The 21,056-nt window shown below is 46.5% G+C and overlaps 1 protein-coding gene across 1 annotated transcript in view; it reads right to left on the bottom strand.

Moving 5' to 3' along the window:
- Positions 1 to 319: 319 nt before the first annotated feature.
- The window catches only part of LOC119393918 (probable mitochondrial glutathione transporter SLC25A40), a 52,185-nt gene continuing 31,448 nt past the window's right edge, over positions 320 to 21,056 (bottom strand). The window contains exons 7-9 of the mRNA XM_037661111.2: positions 15,627 to 15,724; positions 13,466 to 13,547; positions 320 to 673 (exon numbers count right to left, since the gene is read on the bottom strand). Of these exons, the coding sequence (XP_037517039.1) occupies positions 471 to 673; positions 13,466 to 13,547; positions 15,627 to 15,724 (383 nt within the window). The 3' untranslated portion in view covers positions 320 to 470. The remainder of the gene's footprint in view (positions 674 to 13,465; positions 13,548 to 15,626; positions 15,725 to 21,056) is intronic.

Below are 21,056 nucleotides of genomic sequence, written 5' to 3'. Positions count from 1 at the left end.
CGACGTGTTCACACCAAGAACCATGTTTGTGTTTGCGGCCTAGTGTTTGGCACGTCGAGCTTCTGTGCTCAAAAGTCGAGGAGTCAGAGGTTTGTATGTACGGTAGGGTAACCGAGTCAAAACATTTTTTTCTGAATTTCATTCCGAGCTACCCATGTGCTGGTTTATTGACGTGAATTCTGCAATAGAGAAGAGATGCGTTGTTTCTTCGTAGACCTTGGCATAAACCATTTTTGTGTTGAAATCCCCAGCTTTCTGCCAAGCCTTTCGAAAGTTTATAAGAACACACACAGTAGAGAACCAAACAGGAAGACAAATATAAAAAGCAGCTCCTTTAATCCGTCGAGTAACCTTGCGTGCAGAGAGCTGCCTTGACAATGCCTCTGGACACATCATAAGATGCACTGCAACAACACTATGTACACCATGAGCTCACCCCATGACAGAGTGAAGCTCACACGAATTGCCACCTACACACTCGAGCCAGTGCCACTTGCACGAGCAGCATTCTTCTGTCGGAAGAACTTCTTGCCAAACTCGTACGTGCTGATCATAATGGCACACGCGGGGGCCACCTTTGATACACGTGGAACGATACCAGCAAACAGGCTGCGCAGCCCCTGTGTCCGATAAAGTTCTCTCATCACAGACAGTGTGCTTGAAGGCTTGCTTTCTGAGGGCATAAGAGAGAAAGGACATGGTACCAATTATTTTCACTTGAGTGGGAATTACATTCGGAAGCAGCACAAAGAATTGGCAGGTGCATAATATTTAGCAAAACAGACTCACACAAGGAAGCAACACACAATTAGGGACATAAGATCAAGTGTTGCAGGCAAGTTATACAATATGTAATGCTGTGAAAGAGCTGCTTTAAAATAACGTTCAAGCAAAACCAGAAACCAACTCAGTGGATTCTGAGAGACACAAAGCAAGGATTTCTAGAGATGGTTGAAGTGGTTGAACACAAGACAAGATGAAAATCACTGAATCTGTTCCAACCCCTGAAAAGGATGTTGCAGAGATTATAAAAAAGTACGTAAACTTTCGCAATTATTCTTGAGTCCTGTAACCTGTTACTGCACACGCTCACAGGCACAACATTGCCATTACTATATTATCTGTGTTAGTTTGTTCTGGCAAGTAGGCTTTAGCACTTGCTCTAACACAATATTTTTATGCAAAAACACTATTCCAATGGGCTTGGTTTTTGCACTGCACTCCAGACTATACATAAAATTCTGAAGATGGGAATACTTTCTAAGCAAGCAGTGGGTGAATGTGCTTTGACACACAAGGTTTCACACTCCGCTGAAAATACACACACGCACACACAAACGATTCAGCTAATATAAATGGATATTAACAGCCCCCTATCAACAGCACAGTTTCATAATTTCCTGTGCTGTGATGCTAGATGACCTTCAATAAAAAACCCGCAGTTTCACCGCAAGGGCGAAGCAATGAATGCGACAGCAACAAATTGTAGTGTTATACGAAGTGAGGCTGGCAGCTATAGCTGTATTGTATCCAATCTTGCGTAACTACAAAACGCTGGTGTAAGAGAATACGGCCGCTCCAGGAAGAGAGATGCTCTCCGCATAGTCACTTCGCGTTGAGAGCGCAGCACATAGAAGAGTATGGGTAGCCAGCGCTGTCCAGGTGGCGCGCCTAAAATTTACAAGATGCGCTGCCCTGGCGAGCTAGCTGAGAAACATCTAGTAATACAGAGTACGCCGCAAGGCGTCGGCACGTTTCAACGTGCCCTCACAAAGCTCGTGGCACGTTCAAATGCACGCTGAACGTCATTCGACACTACCGCGGCTTTTGCTCGATGTGTGGCGTTTTGTAGGTACTTTGGAACGCGCAAGACTAACGAAGATCGGGACACTTCGCTGCACTGTGGCGCAGCGGGCGAGCAGTGATGCCACCGATTATTCTCCGCTGCGGTTTCAGTGATGTGTGCGGACGGGTACCTTAGCGAGAGTGTGCTGTTGAAAGGACGGAAGCTGTCCAATGCGAAGTATGTCTATGACATGGAAGAAGCTGTTTTTCGCAGAGACAGCGATTGTGACCTTTCGGCGAAGTGCCAAGCACCGTACGACGTAAACTTACAGGTAAGTGTGTTCAAACTGTGCTAGCGAAGCTCGACGGTGTATGCAGTGTGCTCGGTGCGCGCCCGCTTTGAAATAAAATTAGTGCCTCAGGCAGCACTGAGAACATTCAGCCCAGTGAGTGACAGCTGTTTTGAGCAAGCATATCACATTTACGAAATCTGTAGTTACAGCTCTCGTACTATACAGTCGAAACCACTTATAACGATCCCACGTATAACGATCTATCGGTTATAACGACCATATTTGGGTGCACTTACGATTTTCCAATGCTAACCATTGAAGCTGCGTCCACATATAGCGAACATTTTTCAAAGCCTCCTACTTTTACAACGAACACTTCAGACACGGTCGCGGTAAAAATATGGCGCATACGAAGTGAAAAAAAGTTAAAACAGGCCTTCTGAAGCGTGAGAGGGGTGCGCGCTCGCGCGTGCCCCGCTCCATGCAGTTTACTCGCGACTAGGACATCCCTGATCGGCGAGCACCGCACGCGGATTTCGGACGCTTTGAGCGAGGTCGCTCACTTTCCAGCCTTTTTCTTCAGTGGCAGAATGGCAGTGAGGAAAAAAAAAGGAGGCAGCATGAAGCCTTGTGGCCAGCTTTCGCACGGTGACCTTTCCTGACGCTATTCTCTGCAGCTACGATTGCCTACGATGAACCAAACAATGCCTTGGAACGCAAGAAGGCATAAATGCAGGAAGTGATAACTGCGATAACTTTCCATCGCATAAAGGTTCACTGCGTCTCTAAACTCGTCCACGCCACAATGTGCCGCAAAAGGTCGTCCGTCTTTTCGGTAACTGCAGAGACCGGTCGATTGGTAATAACGACTTCTGCGCGGTTGCGGCGATGCCTTCGCGGATAAGCATCAGAAAAGAGCGAAGGCAAGGTGGTGGCCGTCGATGAACGTGCAGTTATGACTTATAGCCGACAACCTTATATCACAGTCATCTGTAGATATCTGCTCGGCTGCGCGTGTGGCATACGGCGTTCACTGTGTGGATTGACAGCGGTACGAGCGCGCCATGCTGCCGTTCGCAAGTTCGCCGCCGCCGCGTCGTGCGAGACCGCTTTAAAGTGCGCGTCGCTTTGTAGAAACGAAAGTAGCTCGCTGTTGTTGCGCGGCGCAGGCACCTAAAAACGTCGATGCAATGACAGCGAGCGTATACTGCGTGTTTGACTAGGTGACAACTCAAGTGCGCCGTGCATCGTCGTGCAGGGCCGCAAGAGCATCGCGGAGACGTAGAGTGCACGTTGCTCGCAAAATGCTTGTTTTCGCAACGTTGAACGAACAGGCTACTCGCCGCACTCATGCATGGTCCGGAGTGAAGCAGGCACGAAGAACGTACAAACGCGCGCATATGGCATACAGCAAGCGGCCCGGCAGTGACTCCGCGAGCCGAGTAGGCGACGCGCTGCACGCAACTAGCCAGGGATGATCGGCTCCACGTGGCAGTACCGCACTTCGGTGGAACGGTGTCAGTTCATTGCAAAGGCGGGTAATTCACTCGTGAGCACGTAGTGGGCGTCGCTTCACGACGCGAAAAGGCTTAGCTTGTCACCGGAGGGGTTGTTAGCACTTTAATAAAAGTGCACAGGAAAAAAAAAAACGGCTTGGCCGCTGAGTGCACGTTTTTAAAGGCGAGTCCATATACAACGAACTACTGATATAGCAACCACTTTTTACGACACTTTCTAGTTTGTTATAAGCGGGTTCGACTGTATTACAGAAGCTGTTTCACTACATGCTTTCCTTTACGGTGTTTTTAACGGCTTGCATGTGCCCACTAAATGCTCATATCGCAGTCTTTAAAAAACATTTTTGAAGCTGACGGTGAAGCATGCACTCGCATGCAGCCCGAGAGCGAAGGAAATGGGCTGGCTCGTTGGACCTCTGCTTCAGCCGCGTTCATCGCCCCCGCTCGCGCACTTTTTACCTGTGGTAGAACATATGATGCGCGGGGGATCTATCAATTTGGACTTCAAATGGGAGGGACATGATGGTGACAGCGAAAACCCGTTGAGACTGTCCATACAATTGCCATTGCAATAAAAATGGAAAGCACATCTCTCATTTGCTTGCGCATTTTATGAAGATGAGCGGGCTCTGATACATTCGCACATCTGCATATAGCATGCTAACTGAGAACCATGCTCCTACCATCCTCTGCTTCTGCATGGTGCTTTAAAATGCTTTTTTTGACATGATGGCATTGACAAGCTTGTGTTGCAGAAAATGCGGTGTCGGTGTTGGTGACATTGTACGCAAGCGAAAAAACCTGATGGACGCAAAGAATAAAAAATCGGGGTTCGGGCCAGAATCAAACCCAGGCATTCTGTGTGGCAGTGAAGTATTCTACCAAAGAGCCATGCCAGTGCTTGAAACTACTTTAGAGAAAGACCCTATACGGTCGTCATGTCAGGCGAGGACTAACGTTAACACATGTAACATTGCGTGGCAGAAGCACAGAATTGCACCACATGTCACACACCATGCGAATTGCGTAACGAGTGGATGGTTGCTTCAACCACCAACCCTTTTGACATGTTTATGCATTATATTCACAGAATCAAATGTGCCATGAAAGTTATAGTGAGAATGCCAAATAAGCAAAATTACTTGAGGAGGCACACTCACGTTTCTATGCACTTGGGCCCAAAATGTGTTAAGTGTAAGAGGCAAAATTATGCCAATGTATCGGTTGCTCCATTTCAATAATGTATGCATATTTACAGGGGTGCAAATGCAAAACAAGACATGGAAAAATTTCTGTAGCAGAAAAATCCAAACTTGGAGCAGGTTACTGGGAAAACATCCTTTATTTTTGAGCACCAAATCCAAAAATTTGGCACAACACAACAAAGAAGGCTTACTTTTGGAGCAGAAAACAAAAAGATGGACAAATGTCAGTGCAATGGTACTTTAGCTTCAGGTGACAAAAGTTCAGCAAAAGTGACGACTGAAGTCTGCGAAAACCCGTAAGGCATGGCGAATTTGCACCAACCTGAAGCAGGTTGATTGAAATGCTTAGATGATCTTGTTGGGCCAATGTGGAGATGGTGCGCTGCTTTTGTTACTGCAAGCAATGTGCACTCTGCGTAACCGCAGTGCTCTTGGCACTCCCGCAAAAGAAGGCAGCAGCAAACAGCCTCATGCCACACGCTCTACTAAGCAGATAGATGAAGATGCTTATTGCGAAAGGGCCGTCAGTGATAAGCTGCACTGGTGCACTCATTGGTGTCCACCATATCATGCTTTCACGCCTTCCCACGCTTACCACTAAAGGGGTCACCGCACTGACACCGAAGTCAAAATGATTAGTTGACCGACAGGCATTTCACGAAAAGGCAGAAGGCCTATAGTAGCGCATGTGTTGTCGACCTCATCACAAGTTGAGGGCTGCAGTTAACCTTTACAGGCCGAGCCAGTATGGCTCGAGCAGTTAGCGAATACACACACCTCAACTGCATTTTAGCTGTTGCTACATATAAAAAGGATATATGTATTAATGAAATTTTACTGCGTATATAAAACACGCTAACTTGTGCAAGTGAACTCTGCTACTTCAACAAAAGCAGTGTGTTGAACCAGGCTCCATCTCGTAGTGCAAACATAAAACAAAGAAAGCTGGCACATGTCTTTATTGGCATTTCCTTTATTTTTTCAGTGCCTGGGTGAACGCTCTCCTCAGGGTGTCAAGTGCGTGCTGTGCCGCCACTCGCCGCTGCTGCGTGGCAGCGCTGTGTGAGTAGAATATGGCAAGCTGGCGCTGAACGGCCGCACGTATTACGAACCTCACGAATTCATGTTTGCATCAGAGTTTAATTGCATGTGTGCTTCTCGCAGGCTTTTCCAGGCATGTATTCCGCATGCAGTCTGTCTAGCTGTGCTGCCGGTACAATACTTCCATTCGAATTTGATAGTATTCGCTTTTTATTTTCTATTTCAGGCTTTTGCAACCACGTGATCCACGTGCCTCAGAATGTCGTACTGTTGTGTACCACTCTGCAATTCGAACGGAAAAAAATAACGATCGTCTTTTTTTATTTCCCCCCACTAGATAACGAAAAGAAAACTCACAGGATCCTTTATGCATTCACCTAAGACGACTGGAAAGCGAAAGTCGCCTTTTTCTTCCCACTCGATGTATTGAACCTCCCCTGCCCCCCTCCGGGATATAATCTGCACCTAATGTGGTTTTCTTGCTGCCTCAAAGATCGGAGGCACTGCAAGCTTTCTGCACCTCAGCTGGTTATGCACTGCCTCCATGATCGGCCCATCTCTGACCAAGCGAATATGTGTGTGATGACGTCATATGGTGACATGATTACATGATGATTTTTTGCATCAATCGTGTTGATGCTGCTGGACCCTGCCGGTCAACTTTCTTAACTGATGAGGCACCTATGGCTTTCGCCTTAAAACACTGTTGGGCTGTCGTTCCTTAAAATTCCAGCTGCGGCTGGTGCACGGAAGAGGTGGCTTGCAGTAACTAGGCGGGACAATTGCTCTCCTAAACATCTTCAAACTACACTAGAATACGTAGCCGCCATTTCTGACCAGATTTCATAGAATGTAAGAAGTGGCAGCTCAAGAAGGATGCAGTACCGTCAGTCTTTGCAGACTATCCTTCACGTTTGCAGCCCAAATGAACCAAATGAAGCATGGCAAGTATCACTAAACATGACCATGCTGTGACCGAACAGTCAATAAATGCATGTACCAGTAGCAACGGTGCCTCACGATCGCCACCATGTGCAACCCTGACATTAGGTCCCGAAGCTGAAGAGTCAGAGCCCATGGACACTGCATGCGCGACCGGCGAAAGAACCGACAATCATCCTGTACAGTGTCACAATGAATGCATGCACAAGGCTGTGCAGGCTGCCCCAAGCGACACAAGTGTCCAGGCCGACAGCCATTCGGTCACTCCATCACCGAAAAGGTCAAATGGAAGATAAAAGGAAGAGACCGGAGGGGCCAGATATTGTGACTACAACAGACTGACAGCTAACAAATAGAAAGAGAATTAGAAAGAGGAGCTCAAGAAATTGACAACAGGCCGCATTTTTCACACATATCACATTGGCTGAAGTTCAGAGTCAACACTATGACTCAAGAGTTGAACAACAGCATCTGTTCACACACATCGGCCAGTGTAGCAGGAAGTGCGCGGCATATGCAGGTGTTTTTGTTTGTTTTCCATACCATCATGATTTAACTGCTTTAAGCTCTGAAATAATAGAATCGCACTGAATAGTTACTGCACCCATCGCACATTGAACAAAGGGCTTGTCAGGCTAGGAACGAGATGTCAACGTATGTGGGCCCCCAGAAGTGCAAGACGACATCTTGATATACGGTCCCCTGGCGGCACTGGAGCGTGCCAGATGACATCGAATACACGAACCTTGTAGAGTATGCTTGCATTTATTACAAGCTTTAAAGGGCCCCTAAACCACCCAGAGGTAGAAATTTAGTAGTGGTGTAGCAGCTGTGCACGAGTCTTCGACAACCACATAGCCGCGAGAATTTTTCGAAACTGTGCTGTAATAGTCGGGAGGCCCTCGCTAGTTTCGCTTGTTCCTTCGCTATGCTCCGTTCGTCAGCTCGGCTCTCCTCCCTCCTGACCGAGTGCTCATCCTTACCGTGCGAAGAGAAGGAGCAGCGAGTGTGCACCTGCCAGCCGACAAACAGGTCCTTTTTGTGGATGACATGAACAAGAGTGAATGTTGATGTCACAGCGAAAGCTGGAGATGACCAAAAGGGCCGGAGAGGAGAAGGGATTGTTTCTTGAAATTGGTGGCGTGCCCGTGGCTTGCAATGCTGCCGCATTTGGCATTGTTCATCATGACAGCATTCTGAACTTGACGCGCGTTTACTTGAAATGTTAAAGAAGTATCAGAGGTGGTTTAGGGGCCCTTTAAGGGGGGACACTGCTCTTAAAATTTTTTTCTCATTTCTTGATCGATTTTGATACTTGATGAGTTCATGTATATTTGTGCGCTGATTTCAAATATGCAATTACTTTTCTAGTATAACCAGTAGTTCCTAAAATACAAAATATTTCATGTGCCTTTTGGGGAGGCAGATTTTTTTTCAACAAAGAGAGTTACAAAGTAAATCAGCGTATCACAATAACCTGTAATCAGAACTGAGTGCAACGAAACAAAAATAGATGTTCTAAGCCCATTAGAACAAAAGTTAGATTATGTTGAACATTCACGAGTGCTTCAATTTCAAGCTGCGATTTCCTTCGCGAATGTTCAACATACCATAACTTTTGTTCTAATGGGCTTAGAACATCAGTTTTTGTTTCCTTGCACTCAGTTCTGATTACAGGTCATGGTGATATGCTGATTTACTTTGTAACTCTCTCTGTTAAAAAGAAATCTTCCTCCCTAAAAGGCACATGAAATATATTGTATTTTAAAAACTACCGGTTATACTAGAACAATAATTGCATATTTGAAATCAGCACACAAATATACATAAACTCACCAAGTATCATAAAAATCGATCAAGAAATCGATCAAGAAATGAGAAAAAAATTTTAAGAGCAGTGTCCCCCCTTAATTAAGGTCATAATGCACACAAATGTAGGTGTTTTGTATTCAAGTATTTGTGCTTGTGCGTATATTTGTTTGTACATTCAAACCTTCCAGACAACTAAAATATGCTTCATGTATTTTGATGTTTTCGTGTTCAGATATCATGTTTCATCTAAGATATTGGAGTACTGAGAATACTGCAAAATTAAACTCCGAATTTCGGAAAATTGAGGATTTACGAAAAATAAACTAGGATAATTGCCAGATTTCCATAGAAAAAGAAACTCCGACAAACACCCTCCGAATTTCAAGAAAAATAAACTCCAAAAACATGAAGCCCTACCTGTGGGGCTCATGGAGAAGGGGCATGAAAGAGATTATGTTCACGAGCTGAATTCAGGGCAGCATGTGTCAAAACAAACTTTGGTTTGCGGCCGGGATATCAGCAATAGCAAGCGTTTCACAAAAGCTTAGCAAGCCTATAAATGTGCCTAGTGGTAGCAAAAATAAAATCTCGGGCCATAAAGCCCGAATATGATTACATTTGTGGAACATCGCTCAACCAACAATGGAACTTAGGTTGGGTGGATGATATCTGCACTGCATGACAACGGTGTGGAGCACACAACGAACAAGTGGTCGGAGAAAAAGCTCCTCCACAACTCACGCAACCACTCCAGTACCCACTTGGAACGCCCGCAACACACTGCTCCTTCTACCTTTTCCCCTTTCTGTGCATCGTCAGTTCACTTCTCTTTCTCCTCTGCATTGCCCTAGTCGCTCTCCTTACGACCGGCATGCCTCTATTTAAAAGCATGCTCACTAATTTGCTTGTCTGCAAGATTTTGTAGCAGTCACATTACAACTGGTCTTTCATCTCTAGGGGAGGCTGCACAATTAGCGGTATATGTACTATCGCGCTCAGTATGAGCTACATCACGCGAGCGCGTGGCCGAGCGCTCTGCAAGGTTGTACAGTGGCGACGACCATGGCATATCTTCGAGTTATCGGGAGAGAGTTTGGCTGCTCGTGCGAGCGCGTATCGCCCCCACTTGCTTGCTTTCACCCTCGAAGTTATCATTTTCGAAGCTGATATCACCGCTGGGCGAAACGAGGGCGAGCGTGAAAGCAAGTGGAGGCGATGCGCGCTCGCAGGGACAGCCAAACTCTCTCCCAATAACTCGAAAATGCTTTCACGCTCGCCCTCGTTTCGCCCAGCGGTGATATCAGCTTCGAAAATGATAACTTCGAGGGTGAAAGCAAGCAAGTGGGGGCGATGCGCGCTCGCACGAGCAGCCAAACTCTCTCCCGATAACTCGAAGATATGCCATGGTCGTCGCCACTGTACAACCTTGCGGAGCGCTCGGCCACACGCTCGCGTGATGTAGCTCATACTGAGCGCGATAGCACAGTACTCACGGATTGAAATAGGACAATTTGGGGCTGAGTAATGCATATGTTTTTGTTTCTACCGTCTTCAGTTTGGGTCATATCGGCGTAATTTCGACTCGAATGCTAAATCAGAGCCAACATTACTTTTAGAGACCAAATTCGTCGCGACATGACCTGGTTATCTCGAGCAATTGCACATACAAGTCGTTATACAGTATAACCTCATTACAACAGACCTTCATAGTGAAGAGGATTTTGGTCTGTTGTAAAGGGAGTATGTAAAATCCAAGTACTGTTACAACAGACTTCTATGTAAACACCGAATGGGTCTGTTATAACCGGAGAGAATTACTAATCACAAACGTGGTCTTATTCTTAACGAGGGACCAAAAAAAAATGTGATTTTTGGAAAATTGCATTTTCAGTTTCTGTAGCCCTTTTTCTATCTGATTCCAAATATTTTCATTGAAAACTATATAGAAGTGCTATAAAAGTTTTTTTGCATCTGCTGACTTGGCGAAAATTGCGGACGTAGCAAAAAAAAAAAAACGCGTTTTTCAAAATTACAGCTGGGCAAGTTCTCCGTTTCAGCTAGTTCCTCTATTCAGTAACAAGCGTACAAAAAGTACATGTTTGAAGTTAAATTCGAGGCCTCCGATTGGCTGCTTCTGCCGTGATGCTCGCTTCGGGAACGTCGTCTGCTGCTTGTGCGTCACGAGGTCATGGCTGTTGAAAATTGCGTTACTTAGTGACGCGTTCGCACTTGTTCTGTGTTCACGGGTCGACGATAATTTAGAATATAATTACGCTTTAGTTTGGCAGCTGCAAGCGGAAGCTCAATCATCAGATTACGATAGCGCGCCGCACTCATCGCGAACATCGCAGACGTGACTCGTCGGACCCGCTGTCAGAGGTTCTGCTTATCAGCACTTCGGAGCTTATGACGAAGACCACCGCGGGACAACTCTTTGTACTCGCAATCAAGCATGACGTACTTTGAAACATCAGGCAGTGCGGCCACGCATATCGCAACTGAGCTTTCTACTCGATATCATGGCTAGGCCTAACTCCGCTCAGGGTGCTGATGTACGAGGCTAATCCGAACTTTGTGGGCAAGAACATCGCGCTAGCGGACACGCGAAAGCGAAGAAGCCGCGATGTCTTTCATCGCAAGCAACGAATTAATCGCCCGCTGGCTCCTCAGAACCGCGGATAAGCATTATGCGCATCGGCAGCGGACCCCCCCGGCCAAGCTCGCCGCACAGCGACCGCTCGGAGAAGTGGTGGCAGCGGCTAGCAATTTCGTGCTTCAGCGTCCCAAATCGAACACCAAGCACGCTGCGCGCCGATTTTTTTGTCGCTACAGCTAGGCATAGCTGATCATTGACAGACCGGAGATCGGCAACCTTCGTTCTTAAATCGGTACGTCGATATCCGTGGCGCGCTGTTGCCGTCCCGAAAGTATGCTAGCGATGTTTGAAGTCAGAAGTTATTGAATTTAGGATGTCCGTGGTAGAAAAGTCCGCTGTAAAGGAGTCCTGACCACCTTGTTGGCCTGACATTTTAGTCAATTATATTAGAGCTGTGCGAACAGCAAAATTTTGGGTGCAAAGCGAATTCGAATATTGAAGTGCGAGTGCGAATCGAATCGAATATTTTTCGAATACTTCGAAGCGAAATAGCAGAAAAGAAAGTTAGAGAGGATTCCTAAGCATATTCTTATGAGATAGCAACATGAAAGTGTTTCTTTTCGCTAGGTTGATGAAGCACTGGCAGGGTGGTGTTTCATAGTTGTCTTATCAAAAATGAGGCAATGTAGAGGCAATTGTTATTTATGTACATGGTTTGGTGCAACCAAAGTGTTGCTGACAACACTTTACACGTGATAGGCAAAGATGCCGTTTCCTCAGCTTCTCCTCCTCTTTCTGTGGAACTTCTGTGGAAGCCCAACTGATGTGGCGGACAAGTTCCAAATCTGCCTCCTAGACGTCGATATATAAAAACATCTGAAATTTTGGATGCTAAAAAACTTCGGCTTCCGATTTTTCGCACTTCCTGCCCAAATTTCAGGTCCAAAACAGCATCAATTGAGCCCCCACCTCTGCCACATCTTTCATCTCCATGTTGGAACCAGCGTTTTCTTGAGTTAATACATTTGCGACCGTAGCAGAGCTTGAAAGGCAGTTTTGCCGCAATACCGGGGTGTGATGAGGTGAAGCATATTGAAAATCCAGGGACTACTTCCAATCGGACGTTGACTGTGTCTTGGCAAAGTTCGACCGTAACGGAGCTTGAAAGGCAGCTTTGCCGCAATACCGGGGTGTGATGAGGTGAAGCATACTGAAAATCTAGGGACCACTTTCAATCGGACATTGTCTTTTGGCAAAGTTCGACCGTAACGGAGCTTGAAAGGCAGCTTTGCCGCGATACGAGTGTGTAATGTGGTGAAGCATATTAAAAATCTGAAGGGGTCACTTTCAATCGGGTGTTGACTATATTTGTTTTTGGGAAGTTCGAATAGTTCGAATAATAAAATTCCAGTGCAAATCGAATCGAATAGCAAACACTATTCGAAAAATATTCGAAATTTCGAATATTCGCACACCCCTAAATTATATCCGAATGCCTGTTGTACCAGAATCCGTTGTAAATGAAGCTCAATCAATGGAACAAATATGGAGGTTGGCATAACGCCGCAAATTGGTATGCAGTATTCGAATGTCTGTTGTAAACGGATCCATTGTAACGAGGTTATACTGTACTAAAAAATTTAATGTAGTGTTTGAATCTGCAAGTACTGTACACATGGACTTCAATGGTAGGGCAAAGGGGAGTCTGCAAGGGCCTCATGAGTCTGCTGGTCCTGTATGATAAGTGGTAATGTTTATGTATGGTCTGCACTGTTTTATTTAGTGCACAGTTATGCTGCATTACCACATGGTATGCGTTAACCAGGCTCTACTGCAGGAGAGAACTGCTGTAAGAGATATGAAGGATGAGAACAAACACATTTCAGACAGTACACAACAATGCGCATCTACAGTAAACTCTCAGTGAACAGAAATCTCTTAAACGGAACTGCTGCCTCTGATATGGTTGGTTGTGTACTTGAATTCTGCACCCTTGTTCATCTCTAAGTAAACAGAACTCCTGTCAAACGTAGCATATTTTCCTCGTCTCTTCAGGTTCTGTTTAACGAGACTCTAGTGTACTTCATTTTTAGAGTGAAATGAGTTTAATTTTATGTGATTACTCTCAGGCAGGCGCTGAAACTTTGGGATTGAAAGTTATCATCACCCAAGGGTTGTCCATATATAGTAGAAATCGTTGGACCAGCAGAGTTGGTCACAGAGAATAGGTAGGAGTTTGAAAAAGTTTTATTCCGACTCCTAGTGGGAGCTCACCTTTCAATATTTCCATTTCACCGAGCTCTATCTGCCTGTGGGTCTTGACGACGTCAAATGGCAAGGTGACCACAGCAGCAGCCTGGAGAAAAAAGCAGCAAGAACTCTGGCATATTGACATAACAAGTACAGCCAACGAATGTTGCTGCAAACAAATTTCCATCATTGTGCAAAAATTTTCAATTCCCCATCAACTTTACACAGCAGGCAATGTGAAAAAAGTATCTTCACAACAAATAACTTCAGTGCCTACTTTGGGGGGGAAGGGGGGGAGGCGGTTCCATCATCCGTTCGGGGAGGGGGGGAAGGGGTTAAAAAGGCTGATGTTGCCATATTTACAAAAGCGCAAAGGAAATTATGGCGGCGTCTGATACCCGTGCCACACGGGCACAGAAAATGGCATTTACCTCCTAATGCCTTCAGATTTAATGCCATTAGCGTGGTGTTACATGGACGAACAAAATGGCATTCGCCCAAATGCCATTTGTCACCTAATGCCATCGCTAGAACTCATTCAACTGAGAAATGCATACTCTCGACGGCACAGCTGACGAAGTGCGATATGAAATTGAACATGAAATATGAACATGAAATATGAACATGAAATATGAACATGAAATTTCTGTTATTGATGTTGAGAAAGTTAGATTATATAAAATTCCAACCAAACTGATTCGCAGTTTTGAATATTTAATGTGAGGTCGTGGCTTTGTTTGAGCGAGATACGTGACAAGATACAGACAGCTGCTCCACCATGGTCCGTGCAAGAAAATGCAACAGAACACTCCGGTACTTGTAAAGTAATCAAATTGTAGCCGCTGACGAAGCAATTTGCGAGGTTTAGGCAGCCGCGCTGTAGTGAACTACTGCACTGAATGACACGTGACGCGCGACCGGCGCCTAGGAAAAGGCACAGCGGCGCCACGAGAAATCCTAGTGGCGGTCCGTGGCGTTTCGGACCGCCGAGAGAGGCAGCACGGCCTGCCGGTTGTGCCACTAGAGTATATTATAGTTCACTATAGTCGCAAGCAACGAATCGTATCGCCCGCTGGATCCTCGGAACCGCAGATGGGCATTTAGCGCATCGGCAGTACACCGCACAACCAAGCTCGTCGCACAGCGATCGCTCGGAGCACTGGTGGAAGCGGCTAGAAGTTTCACACGTCGGCGCCCCAAACGGCAACACCAAGCATGCTGCACGCCGATTTATCGTTGTTATAATTATTTCCGTTGTTTTAAACCGTTATACTTATTTTCCGGAAGTTCGAATACCTTGAATAGTAAAATTCTGGCGCAAATCGAATCAAATAGCAAACACTATTCAAAAACTATTCGAAAGTTCAAATATTCGCACACCCCTACTTTTACACCAGCAAGCTGGTTTGCAACACAATGTCCATCAGTCTCGATGCAGCAGGTTGGTTTGATGCCAATATGCAGACTACAGGAAACACCCTTCACTCTTGACAGCTTATGCTATGTTTGTAGCATCACATGCACTCTGTGCAGTGTTGAAACAAAGCTACTGACTGCTGCCAGTGCTGCGAACGAAACTGTTGCCACTAGAGACGGGATGATAGACAGAGACCATGCAGCTCCGAAAGGCAGCCTGCGACCATGATTATGCATAAATATAATAATTGTTGGGCTTTTCTGTCCCAAAACCGCGATATGATTAAGAGAGACGCCGTCGTGGAGGGCTCCAGAAATTTTGACCACCTGGGGTTTTTTAATAAGCCCCTAAATCTAAGCACATGGGCCTCTAGAATTTTACCTCCATCGAAATGCGGCCGCCGTGGCTGGGATTTGATCCTGCGACCTTCAGTTCAGCAGTCGAGCACCATAACCACAAGACCCCCGTGGCAGGTTTGCAATTATTCACAACAACTATGGAGTCCTGCAGGCACGTGTGCAAGCCAAAATGAAACTTTGAAATTTATGCCCCACCAGATGCAAATGCAAGCGCGGTCACTATTGACACGATCACGAATGGCAACCAAGCAGTGCTGAATGCTCTCGGCCAGTGCGTTGTCATACTGTCAAACCTCTTTAATTCAAAATTAATTAATCTGGGAGATCGGATAATTCAGACTCATGCTCTTGCTGCAATACACAGCAGAGAACAAAGTGAAGAATGTTATAGGAAGCGTAGAATACTCACGGTGCCTGCAGCGGCACCAGCTGTGAAGCTGAACAAGAAGGTTGGCTGCTCCTGCTTGTACCACAGCTTCAGGTTCTCATAGCATGTCCAGTAGAAACCTAGCCAAAGAAGCAGCAAAGGCTGTGAGTACACAGTCATGAAAAAGCACAAAAAAGAAAGACATTTAAGCATAAAGCCTGGACAAGGATTCCAGCAGAAAACTGCCACCAGATATTTTGGAAAATGCACTTACACGTCTATGGGTCAAACCTTTCTTTATTTCGGTTTCAAAATTGGTCCTTACAAAATAAATTGAGCTGAAATGGCCAGCACGAGCACATCTGAGATTACCGCATCCGACCCAAATGGTGATGCCATTAAGACTCCAATGGCAGGCAACTGTGCATGTGTAAGAGGCAAACTGCATATTATCCACTAAGAACGGCTATTTTCAGCCCTCCCGAGGAATATTTTTGAGCAAAAACAACAGCTCAGAATGAACTATATTCTGTATAGTCTTGATGGTGCTACATGATATGAGACCACACTTGCAACAAACCACATACTGTCAGAGACATGGCCACTCAATGAAGAACAGGTGCGGCCTGCCGAATGGCGAGTTTCCAATGGGAGAGCACGTGACATTCTGAGTTTTGAGACACGACCGCAGTGGCGCTGCACATCGGTAAAGCGTAGCTGTTCATAAGGGAACGTTTACGCGAATGCCAACGAAGGCACGCCAGGTCACGGAAGTAAGAAAACATGTGGTTTCTTGTTGTGTCGGCTTTGTTACTATGTGCTTAATGTTATAAGATATTCACATTATTTGTAATGCTCAAGAAATGTTGTGGGCCGCGATGCAGATGGAAATCTGTGATGAACCTTAAAGGAGTGCTGCAACACTTTTTCAGCATGGTCAGAAAACACTGCCGATCAGTAGTCGAAGCTCCTGAGAACATGAGAGTCAAACATTATAGCCCGCGGCCTGGAATTTACAGTTAATTCTCAAAGTCAGCTAGAAATTGTTCCCTCTTCTCTCAACAAATCATGCCATAAACCCAAATGACCACGCCATAAAGCCAAAGTCCACGGCCACTGGCTGATTTGAGCATCATGAGCGGCATGGTTATCGTAGGCTGCCGCGAAATGCCGCCACGTGCCCGCGTGCGCGCTCGCAATCACACTGAAAGTAAGCCACGCATTCAAAGGAAAAAAACAAGAAAAGGAAGTGCTTAAGCTCCTGGTGCACACTGATGAATGGACATAGCTTCTTTCCCCGTTATCATCCCCCTCCCTGCCTAGCTTTCAGCCTGCTCGAATAGTACAAAAGAGAGAGAAAGTGCTTGAAGCGTGCGACAAATCCTCGTAGCTCCGCTCGTATTTGACGGATTTTAAACATTTTTTCGGCAGTCGATTCGTGAGGCAGTAGGCTATTTTGATGAAGCCAATCAACGATTACTTGGAAAAGTGCTGCAGGGCCCCTTTAAACCGTCGAGGGTCGACTTTTTTCGCGAAATACATCCCATAAATGTGTATTTTTTATTGCTGAATTAAATTCTTCACACGAATTCATTTGAGAAAAGAATTGTCTAAAAGGCTATTGGTGACCTTAAAGTGACAAAAAATTCATTTGTGTTGTTGCATACACACGGTTTATTCATGAGTAACAGCAAGATAAACTCTAAAAAAAAACTATACGATTGTTAAAAAATTATGCATTGAAATAAACGTCTGTGTAGTTCACAGACGTACAAAAATAAGTGCACGAAGCGACGTTAAGTGGAAACAAGGGTGGAGAAAATTTCCTATCGCATTAGGCACCGGGCGGTCGTTGTAAGGCCCCAGCAGCGCCCCTCCTGAACAGCGCCGCAAGCGGCAGCAGAGACAGCACTGGCATGTGAAGCAGACAACGTGGAGTAGGCTCTATTACGTTGGGGACCATATTCGAAGAGAAGCGGCGGCGTTTTTTGTCGAACCATCCGAAGCTGTGCGCTACTGCGTTTGCCGTTTGGCACCCAAGGCAAACAGAAGTGGCAGCAACAGTGTTCTTCTGAACAATGCACATAGTGTTCGACTGTCGAACGTGTGTTCAGATAACAGGGCTTGTTGCTGGGCTTCTGGGAGACCCCCACGCAGTCGTTTGCGGTCATGGGCGCGTTTAATGGTACCCAAGTCACCTAGAAGCGATAACATGTTTCCCTTTCATGTCTTCCCCCCGAGGAGCGCCGTTGGAAAATCAAATGAGTCAGGTTCTTTGAGGGCGCCGTGCTTTGAGGCGTTTGTTTTCGTTCGGAGGCAGACCAGAAGGGGCGTGATGCCTCCTCCCTTTCTTGACTGCAAGTGAGACAGGCCCGATTGGCGACAAGTTGTCAAATAAGCATCTTCGCATTTTAACTGCCGAACTCGTTGTTCCTCACTGTTGTCTGGAGGGCCCCTGGTAAGAAGGCGAGTCCTGACAGCGCAAGTGCACCCATGGCACTGCCAGCTATTTTGCACTGCGGTTTTAAAGGCTTGATCCGCTGGCGTACGCGTTTCCATGCGTCTGCTCTAGAGAAGGTCACGAAGCAGGTCACATGCACGACATCATGGAATATAAAAAGGCGACGAGTGTAAACTGCGTTGCATGTGCGCCCCACAGACGAAACTTAATGCGATAAGCTATGATGTGGAGCTAGATATAAGTACCACCTTTTCTATTTTTCCAATACTTTTGCTATTCGGTCTACATGTTAACATTATCTCCTAACATTTAAAAAAAGGAGAGCGTACGTCTCCCATTCACTTCTCGTCTTTTTTTACGCGATGCTTTGCCGATTGCACACGTTCCTTAGTTTACTTGCACACTCATGTTACCGTCTTGTTTTCTTTTTGATGCTGCGCCGTTCCTAATATTTTAACAGCTATGGTAATCTTCAGTCTGTGTATTTCACGTAGCCTGATGCAACGAAGGCCGTCATGGCGGCTGGTGTACGAGCAAGGCTGGCGTCGACGGCGATTGCACACGGGAACCGATGGAACTGGATGTACTCCCTAGCTTTATCCATGTTTGCTTAGCTGTTTGTACAGCCTGCAGCGCAACATGTCCGCTCGGACTTGGTTCCCCAAGGCATTTCAGTAGGGGTGTGCGAATATTTGAACATTTCAAATAACGAATTGAATAGCGTTCTATTCAATTCGCTACTCGTATTGAATAGTGCATATTCAATATACCGAATATTTTTCAAATAATCAGCAATGATGAAAAAAGCCCAAAGGAACGAGACGTTGGAACAGCGAGGGGTAACTTTTTTTGTTTTCATCACTGAATTACCCAGATGCATGCAGCCCGTGTACTTGCAGGACTATCCACGCTATATTGATCACAGGATGAAGGCGCTTTTGCTTCAGTGTCACCGATGCGACAGTGTCATCAATCCACCACATGACATGACATCAATGCACTAGCATGACACTCATGATAATGTTAACTCATGAAACTTGCTTAACATTTATGAATCAGACTTATTTAAAAGCTGTTGGCCTTGAAAACTGTGGTCATTGCTATATTTCAGCCAGCAGTTACAAAATATTTCGAAGGCTCTATAGGCACTGTGCATACGTTAGGAGCCGCCACAGTCGCGCGCTGCCTCCAGCGCCACAGCGGCCACGGCAGCAAACTTGACGGGACATGGGAGCAGACAACGCAAGCGGCGGCAAGCCACTGCGCCGTGTTTTGCTGCTTCGCTCGACGGGTTTTCGCTGCCGTTGGCTTTCAAAAGACGTTAAAGGGGTCATGAACCACTTTTCCAAGTAATGATATAATGGCCTCAGTATCGGAGTGTACTGCCTCCCGAATCGATTGCCGCAAAAATTTCTCGAATCCGTCAAGAATCAGCGGAGTTACGGGGGTTTGGCGCACGCTCCCAGCGCTTTCTCTCTTTTCTCGTGCCGACGAGCGCACTGGAAGCTAGACAGGGAGGGATGGCATGGGGGAAAGAAGTTACGCCAGCGCGCGTCATGAAACGCGATCGCTCTCCCGCTGTGATTCGCTTGCGCGAGTGCGGCTACCGTGTACTGAGGAGTGCGGCGCCGGCAAGTGGCGGCACCCCGCGGCAAGAAGCGCATCTGATCCGAACGCCGCTCTCGATTTACGTCGGCTATCGGCCAATAAGCATGCTATGTCTCTTGCGACGTACAGCGGACAGACGCCCCGCCCACCGACGAGAGTGAGAACCGGCCTCTGTTTGAAAAGAGGGTGCCTGGGGAAACGGCAACTTCGCGCTCCGCTTGTGGCCATTACGCGGCGCGCACGACTGTAATATTTGGCAGAGCAGTTCATAGCCGTGTCAGCTTTCCGCAGGATGTGTTTTTTCAATCAGCCCAAGGGGTGCTTCATGACCCCTTTAAATAGTTAGCAGCTGTCACAGAACCGTAGTGTTAGCGCTTATGCTTCTTTCTGCCTGATCTCATGCACCCTCAGGCGAATGCGGCAACATAAAGTGTATGAGCTGGGGGAAGACGACAACGGAGGCGACGAGCCCGTTGAGCGAAACTGCGCGCGTTTAGCCATCGTTCAGCACGCGCCGCTTCGCTCACTAAACGATCACAGCTTGCCACTCTCAAGCTAACGCGGCCACAAACTCGACGGCCGCTTGAAACATACGATACCAGCGATTGCACTGTGTTCACTGCGCCGATTTCAACCAGTGCAGCCGAGCTTGTCGTCACGGCGGGCGTTTTGCTAGCCATGGCACTGCAAAGCGTGCCAACTGTTATTACATTTGGGTTCAGAGAGCTACGTGCTATAGATGGTTTCTTCCAAGGAGCTAATATCAAGAAGGCCAGAGAGCTTCTCGAATTGGTGCATGTTCACGGCGTCGTGGAAGAGGTGTTGCTCGGCGGATCGTCAATCACGGAGAAGTGCACACCACAGACGCGAATAAACGCGCCGGGAAGATCCGTGAAAATCGAGGTATGTTGCTTAAGTTTCGAATCTAGCTTTTTTTTTTAGTTACAGTACATGTAATGTTTTCAGATCGATGAAAGCAGGGGCTGTGCGTCCAACTGAGACTGCCATGCCGGAGTCGCAGGAAAGTGTAAACACGCCGCGGCAGTTGCATTGTACCTGAATGAGATGACTTGTGCATCGAAAACAAGCAAACCGCAGTCATGGGGCCTACCCGAAGTTAAAGAGGTCTACCCGAAGCACTTAAATGTGGCAGTCACAAAAAAGGAAAAAAAGTGAGCGAGTTTGTTTTTTTCCCCTCCATTTGGCACGTCGGTTTAGCTCTGATTGCTCCGTGAACTTACAACTTGCCCACTAGTTCGCGCTCTCAAAACCTTCATTACAAATAATCTGGAGGCCAACTTCTGCCTTCACAGTTCAGCCAAAAAGCATCGACATCGAGCACGTGCTGGGTTTTTTCGGCAACATTGAGTGCCGTTTGACTGATGTGTTCCGGGCAGAGGCCA

Source organism: Rhipicephalus sanguineus, chromosome 5 (assembly GCF_013339695.2).
Source record: "Rhipicephalus sanguineus isolate Rsan-2018 chromosome 5, BIME_Rsan_1.4, whole genome shotgun sequence".
Classification (NCBI taxonomy): Eukaryota; Metazoa; Arthropoda; class Arachnida; order Ixodida; family Ixodidae; genus Rhipicephalus; species Rhipicephalus sanguineus.
Note: the sequence above shows the minus strand (reverse complement) of the source record. Positions and strands in the feature narration are given on the sequence as shown.